We start from the raw sequence: 8,273 nt of genomic DNA, 5'->3' as shown, positions 1-8,273 counted from the left end.
GGGCCAGGGCAGAGGGTCCCCGCGGGGCAGCGCAGGGTCCCCGCGGGCCGCGGTGCCGCCCGTGCCCAGGGCTGAAGCAGCCGCATCCCCGGGGGGCCGCGGTGCCGCGCGGGGAGCAGGGCAGGCCCCGCGCAGGGCGCTGCCGCCTGCAGGGGGGCGGCCGCGACACCCCCGCGTGCGCGCGGACCCCACGCGCGCTGCCGCCCCGCGCGGGCGCCGCCGCGCGCAGCCCGCCCTGGGCGCGGCGCCGCGCGGGCTCTGCGGGCGCCGCATGGGAACCCGCGCCCGCCGCCGCGCAGGGCCGCGCTCGGCGCCCCCCCGGCTGCGGCGGCGGCGGCGGCTGCGGCGGGGCATGGCGCCCGCGGGGCGTTCCTGACACGCCGCCGCGGGAGCGGAGCTGCCAGCCCCCAGCCGCCGGCGGCCGCGGCCCCCCCGCAGGCGCAGGGCTGCCGGCGCGCGGAGCGGCCGCGCGGAGCGGGGCGCGCGGCGGATGCGGGCGCATGAGCGCGGCAGCGAGCGGGCGCAGGAAGCGCCCCCGCGCCGCCGCCTCCATCTTCCAGGGCGGCAAGAGCCCGCCGGGCAGCGCCGCCGAGAGCGCCCCGCAGAGCCAGCGAGCCCTGGACGACTGCAAGATGGTGGGTGAGGCGGCCGCGTCCCGCGCGCGATCGCGTCCCCGCGGAGCAGCCCGCGCAGGGAGGCCCCGCTGCAGCCGCGGCGCCGGGGTGGCTGCTCGCCACGGAGGGTCCCGCAGCGGGACCCGCGCGCGCGGCATTGGGCGACCGCGCGTTGCAGGGCGGCCCAGGGCTGCGCCCGGGCTCCGGACACGCTCCTGCAAACCGGGGTGCAAACCCCACGGCGGCCGGACCCCGGCTCCCCCCCAGTGCGCGCTCACCAGCGCTAAATGCAAAACGAGTGAAGTTGCTGCTCTTTTATCTGCATAAAATGGATCGCACGACCCCCCTGACAGAGCGTTGGAAACGCACTGGACATTGCCGTGCTGCTCAATTCTGGCTTTTTAAAAATTCTTGTACTGCAAATTGCGCTGGCAGAGACTCGCTGTGATACTTCAGAATCGACAGCGACTCGCAGATCAGCAAGAACTAAGAGCTGTCACAGCAGGGCTATAAATATTTCCAACAAGTGGGTCCTACTCGGTCCTCCCTTTTTTCTCCTTACTGGCAGTGAGATTTGGAGAGTTAAACATTAGTGGCAGGTTATTTCTTTGCTCTTTGTATCCAAAAGTTCACTGCTGAGAAATAAAATGCGACTTGGAGACGGATTGCTAGGATGCAGCTCAGGCTGTAAAGCGGGGGCTTTTCTCTTGCTATCTGGATGCCGCTAGATCGGCCCAATTTTGTTGTCTTTGGCAATGCCGTAGTGCTTAAACGTGCCCTCTATTTAAAAGAGGGATATGAGGTAAGAGGGCACAAATGGTGCCCCACTCAACTAGTTGCAGGATGGGCGAATTTTCTTTTTCTTCTTAATGCAGAATTATTCTGCTATGACACAATGTATTCCTTTTTTTTTTTTTTTTCCTCCTCCACTGGCTACATGCAGTCTCCAAAGCTACAGATATGCAGGCCACATTTAGCAGAGTACAAATATTGCGTCTAGGGTTTTGTTTGGTGTTTTATTTTTTTTTTATTTTTTTTGTGCAGCTGCACCAGAATGCATTGGGGATGGATTGTTTTGCCGCTCCAGAAGCAGTAAAGGCTGTTCACTTCTCTTACAATGAAATTTCAGAAAGCATTGGCAAAAATTGGTTCAAATACTGCTTCTGAGTTATACAGAGTAATTGGGGTGCGGGGGGGGGGAGGGACTGTATGAAGACCCAGGTTGTAATATTGCAGGGGAAGCAGCTTATACCTATTTCTAAGAATTAAAGGGCTTGACTTCATTTTTTCTAGACCTATGGCTCCCAAATGCCAAACTAACGTTTTTAACATGCTCGTATGCTGGTGTATATTGAAATCCTAGGGATAATGATGGCTGTAGAGTTATAGGATGCTAATTTTGTCTATTTCTGTACAGTTTGGAAAATGAGGTCAAATTAGCAAAGCAAAGATAAATGCACCTCTTGCTCTAATGCTCCTTGCCTGCCACCCCAGTTCCACTATGAGTGGCAAAAAGTCCGTGCTTTCTTTCAGAAGACAGCAAGTGCAGCTTTTTGTATAGTTTAGTCCCACGTCAGATAAACAATAATCTTACCATCCCTGTAAGATTACCATTTATCCAGGAGTATCATTTCTGCATATATTATACGAGAAGATTTCTGTGAACGGGTGGAAATGCTTATTCTTTGTTGTTCTTTTTCCCCTTTATTGGAAAAAATGCTTTCTAGAATAGTAAGTGGAAAGCGACAACATAGTACCTCTTCTCAGACGGTAACTTCAGCTCAATTTCCAGCCTGAAATCAGGTTTAGAGGCCAGGAACAGAAACAAAACCATTACAAAACAGATGAGCAAAATCTCCAGTGCAAAAGCAAATGTTACATTCCCATCCCTAAATGTGCTGTTAATCAGGAAGCGGGAGGAGCAAAGGCAATAATTTCTGGAGATATTTTTGTCTTTGGTGAGAGCAAAAAATTATCTCACACAACCAGAAAAACAGCTGGGATTTTTTTGTGTGTGCTTAGTATTTAGGTCTAGTAACTCAAACGCTTTCAGATATGTAGCAGCAATGATACTTTTCTGCAAATGAACGTGGACTTGGCACAGAATAGGCTGCTAGTGTGAAGGTCCAAGTCCTCCACTAGGTCTTAGACACTTTGATCCCATATGCTGTAAAATTTGGAGGAGCAGGAACCAAGCCCCAGGCTGGACTTGCTTTTATACAGGCTTATTTGCTGTTAGCGATGTAGTTTGGCGTCTCATCTCAGTAAATGGTCTCTGTTTTTTAGCTGGTCCAGGAGTTCAATACGCAGGTGGCCTTGTACCGGGAGCTGGTCATTTCCATTGGGGATGTCTCGGTCACCTGCCCATCTCTCCACGCGGAAATGCACAGGACCCGCACCCGAGGATGCGAGATGGCCTGCCAGGCCCACCAGAAACTGGCGGCAATTTCTGGGTAGGATTCGTCTTCTGTTCAATTAAAACTACTTGTGTGCTCATTTACTAAGTATTTAAATTGAGGTGGTTTTGCATTAACCCGCCATGTACACCTTTGGGTGTATCACCTAACTGACCTGGTTGCTTAAAGGCGGTTGCCTTAGAGACTTAGCATAATTTGAGGAAAAAATACTTAATCGGGTGTAATTATGTAGGGGGAATAGAAGGATATACAGTGAAAACATTTTTAAATTCTATAAAAATACCTCAAGGGAGGGAGTGAAAAGGATGGGGCCAGCCTCTTTTCAGTGGTGGCCGCTGACAGAACTAGGACTAACGGTCACAAAGTGAAATACCAAAAGTTCTACAGGAACTTAAGGAAAATTTTCTTAACAATGAAGGTGATGGAGCACTGGAACAGGCTGCCCAGAGAGGTTGTGGGGTCTCCTTCTCTGGAGATCTTCCAAACCCGCTTGGACGCAGTCCTGTGCCACGTGCTCTAGGTGACCCTGCGTGTGCAGGGGGGTTGGACTAGATGATCTCTAGAGGTCCCTTCCAACCTTAAGCATTCTATGATTCTATGATTCGGTGATTTAATTGTGTTGAAATGAGGATCAAAGCCTTCCCAGCATATCAATTTTGAATGTATTCTCTGGTGGACTTACATTACTGTAGTACTTTACATATTTTTCTTTCAATGGTGACAGAAGGTATCATCACATACTTAAGACCGTGTCTAAGTCCATAATAGATCAGGATATCCTACAAAAAATGAATTCGTGCTGCCAGTACAAAGTCTGTTTATTATCAGGTTCTTAACAGGATGGTTATTAGGACATTTGTATTAACACAAATAGGCACCTCCTCTCTGAGCAGAGCTCATCAGAGCTTTGAGGGCCTACCTTGTCCAACATGAGTTTCCTCCCAGTGGCACACAAATGGGTTGGTTCTGGCAGCTCTCCCAATCTCCCTTGCAGTTCATTCATCAGTTTACTTTATATGAAATCTATAGAAATACAAGAGAAGATAAACAAACAAACAAACAAAAAAAGGGAAGAAGAAAACCACTGGTAGGTCTTTCTTTGTAAAACTGTCAACTTTTTTAGATATGATTTTGTACAAAGATTCTTTTGTTGATATTACAACCTCTGATTGGTTCCTCCAACCAAATATGTGCTTTTAAAATTCTAAAGTCTGTGAGAATTAAAAAAAAAAAAAAAGTTTTTAACTAGTATATGTAACCTTAACACTGCAGCAGTGTGCATTTTCAGATTCAAAAAGAAAATTATACATAAAATAGCAGAACCAAACTTGATTTTTTTTTCTGGAAAGGAAATCACAAATATGTGCTCATTTAGAAATAGAGTTTTTTTTAAGTAATCATTTCACAGTTGGGACTCTGTCATATACACAAAGATGTCCTGAAGGTTATGCATTTGTTATGAGATTGACATTTAGCTAATCTAAAACTGTTTTAAATAACTGTGATAATAATGTGATATCCATAACAACTGGTAGGTGTTAGAAACCCTCTGGAAATTGCTTGTTTAGTTTGACAGGCATTTTTCAAGAGGTGCTTCACATGCTCACCCTGCTACAGCTGAGGGAAGCACTACGAGCTAACTTGCTCAGTGTGTCTGTGGGGAAAGATGGGAGAGGGAGGTGCAGCAAGGATTCAAGGTAAAAAACAAACAGGAGGAGGACAGTAACAGACTTGGAAGTTTACTCTAAAACTCATCTGGAACAGTGAGGTAATGCATATGGCATAGGATCCAGAATGGGAAGATAATTTGGTAAGAAAAGAATGTATCAGGAAGAAAAATATTTAGCAACAGGAATGGCATTAAATCATTTCCACTATTAAAATATTCAGGAGGGTAGTGTCTCACTGATACTCAGAATATATGGCACAGATCCATTTATTTCTCTCCTTTAGTTTCAAATGAGCAGCACTGCATGTGTGAGCTTCTGGATAACACAACCAATTCCATCCACTTCTTCAAAAGCTTCTTAAAGGATAGCGAGCCCTGCCTATTGCTTTCCCAGCCAGAGATAATAAGAACAATTAGCTAACTATGTTTCTGTACTATAAAATTTCATTACATATCATCATTCTATTTGTTAAGCTCATTACTAATGTTCAGTTAGTCTCTAAGAGACCTGAGCTGTTGCAGGGACATTTGAGTTTCTTTCGAGAAATCGACCTCACTGTATCAGACAACATTAAATCCATTAATCTTGTTTGCGCTAGTGTCTTCCTTCGAAAATTAGCAGACAGCTTTCTTTTTATGCTTCCTGTTTGAATACACGAGCATTTGAGCCTCTTGCACTACTCATTCAGGCACCTACATCCCTCCACACCTGCAGGTTCTACTACAGCAGGGGAGGTAACAAAGAGGAAACGTGCGAGGGCTTAGACAGAAAGAACATATTTGCTGACAGACTGGGAAAGACACTTCTGTAAGAAAACTTGGGAATTGTGAGAAGGGAATCAGAGATGCAGAGACAGAGGTAGTGCATCAGGAACCAAACAGGATAGGAGTCATAAGGCCAAAACTCTGATCATAGGAACATCACTTTAGGAATTTTAAATGGATGTGAGAGTAGGACAGTGGTGCAATATGAACAAGACAGAAGGCTGCAGTTGTAGCTACAGAAAAAGCATACACTGATAAGCCATGAAAGGCAATCCTGCCAAGAAATGGAGGGAATGAGAGCCACCCTAGCTCTGAAAAACTAATGAAAGAAAGAAAAGCAAGGAGATAATGACAAAGAAGTAGCAAGGAAACATAAAACCTTAAGAAATCTTCACTGGATTAAACCATCTAGTCCAAATCTGACAGTAGCCAGTAGATACTTTAGTAGAAAAGTATCTAAAAAACAGACGATGTCTAAAACGATGCCTTCCCCAGTATGCATGCCACTTCCCATCAAGAAGTAGCTTAAGGGTTTCCTGAACCAAAGGCTGCATATGAACAATTTGTATGTGACAGATCTGAGCTCTAGTAGAAGATTTGGGGATTTGTCTGAGTATTAAGGTCTTTACTCAGAAAATGCTGAGGATGAATAATGACATCTTTATACTATGCTGTGTTTAAATCCTTACAATTCAATTTGAAAAATAGATTCAGTTTATTGAAAAGGAAAACTTGAAACTCTATCCCTAATTTAGTAGGTCTTCATAGCTTGTAGACTCACTCTTTGATTTACTCTATTACATATTTTTTTGTAGAAAAGCGTGAAATTTTATCAAAGAGCAGATGCAGGCTTGAATTCTTTTCTCAAACCAACGCTGTCTTGACTTTTAGGGATTAAGACTGGAAATAAAAATATGTTAAATTGAAGTACTCTAGTTCTGGGTGATGATATGTTCTTTCAGAGTTGGCAATTCAGGACCGTAGGTCAATTCCAGCTCACCATAGTCACACAAAAAATTCATAGTGATTTTAATGAGAATATCTTCTGAGTAAAGTGAATAAGGTTTGGTCCTTCCATTATTTTTTCTATGGTACAAATGCACCAGAAATTAAGATTCTTGATGGAATTATGTTGAGCACCTTTGTAAATGTTATGGTCAAACCTGGAGAGACTAAAGCAGCAAGAAAAGAAGTCAGGGTGAGTGGTTTTTTTTCAAAAGCAAAACTAAAAGAGAAGAAAAACACTTCGAACAATATGATGAAGAAAAAATTTGTCCAAAAATTTGTTTTGGAAGAGGTCTTGGTGGACATCAAGTTGAACATGAGCCAGAAATGCACCCTTGCAGCAAAGAGAGTCAAAAATACACTACACTAAAATATTAAGTATTGCCATCAAGAGAGATGGTCCTTCCCCACTCAGTCCTGGTAAGGCCACATATATTCAGGGCTCCCCAATACAGGAAAGATGTGAACATGCTAGCATGGGTCCACTAAAAGGCCACTAAGACTGTTAGGGGCTTGTAGCATCTATTATTTGAGGAGAGACTGAAAGAGTTGGGATTGTTTACCCTGAAGAAGGGAAGGCTCAGGGAGAGTTCTAAAAGGAAGATGGAGCCAGACTCTTGTCAGCAACAGCACGGGAAACAATGGACACAAATTGAAATAAAGGACATGACATTTAAACATTAAAGAGAGAAATGTTTTCTACTGTGATAGTGGTTGAACACTGGAACTGGTTGCCTAGACAGGTTGTAGAGCCTCCGTCTTTGGAGATATCCAAAACTTAACTGAACATGGTCCTTAGTAACGTGCTATAGTTGATGCCTTCCAAACTGTGACAATAGTCACTATAAATCTTCTTATCAGAAAAAAAAAACGAAGAAGTTTCCTTATTTTTTACTGGGATCCATCCATTACTTTTGCAATACAATTGTTACGTGTAACTTCCCCTTAGTTCAATAAAAAATAGGGGGGTAGACCTCAAATTCACGTTGTGATTGCATTCTTTTTTTCTTCTGCAATCTATAGCAGTTTTTAGATGTTTTCTTTAAGCAATAGAATGTAATTTATCAGACCTAATCAATGTTATGTCACTTGTTCTAAAAAAATATTCACAACCATTTATGGCTATATGTTTATTAACATGTTTATGAACTTCCTCTCGATGACAGAATTTTAAAATTACTGTCTGCTTTCTAAAGCACACAGGCTAGCTTTCTAAAGCTAGCAAATGCTTTAGAAAGCTTTTGCACAAGCACAAGCAAGCAAAAAAGTCTGCTGCAAAATTAAGATACATATTAAAAGATTTAAGAGAAATTAGGGAAAGAAGACTTCAGGCTTATAACTTAATGAGAACTACATTACCACAGGCATGTCGTCTCAACTGCTCAACTGTCTCAACTGCTTAACTTAAGATGGTAAATGAAGTGCTCCTGGCAGGTGGTATAGCTTAGCAGAAACAAAACACAGCAACAGTCAGTTCAACAGAGAAGAATTTTTATAATCGTGAATCAAACTACAGTAATGCCGGCAGATAGAGCAGCCAACTAGAGCCCTGCCCAGGCTAGACATCAGTCATGTAGCGTTTATAGAGATGTCCACCTTCCCCAGCTGACTCCATGCTCACTGCCCTTATATTCCTCCTCTTAGTGCCTTGCTAGTGGCGGGGAGAGGAATAATGAAGTCAGTGCTTGGAGTGCTGGGTGTGAGGCACTATGCCTGTATCCCACTTTGTACAGACCTGCGTTAAGATGGGTTCTGTTGTTGAGATAAAATCAATTTACAAAGTTTAAAATTGCAAAAAAAAGA

General features: G+C 44.3%; 1 protein-coding gene across 1 annotated transcript in view; it reads left to right on the top strand.

Annotated features, from left to right (window-relative positions):
• Positions 1-463: 463 nt before the first annotated feature.
• RGS7BP (regulator of G protein signaling 7 binding protein) overlaps positions 464-8,273 on the top strand; it is a 30,103-nt gene continuing 22,293 nt past the window's right edge. The window contains exons 1-2 of the mRNA XM_088528477.1: positions 464-635; positions 2,901-3,067. Of these exons, the coding sequence (XP_088384603.1) occupies positions 501-635; positions 2,901-3,067 (302 nt within the window). The 5' untranslated portion in view covers positions 464-500. The remainder of the gene's footprint in view (positions 636-2,900; positions 3,068-8,273) is intronic.

This window comes from Tinamus guttatus, unplaced genomic scaffold (assembly GCF_059628265.1).
Source record: "Tinamus guttatus ecotype Peru unplaced genomic scaffold, ASM5962826v1 Tinamus_guttatus_pri_ptg000309l, whole genome shotgun sequence".
Lineage (NCBI taxonomy): Eukaryota > Metazoa > Chordata > Aves > Tinamiformes > Tinamidae > Tinamus > Tinamus guttatus.
This window is presented reverse-complemented; position numbering and strand designations above follow the sequence as displayed.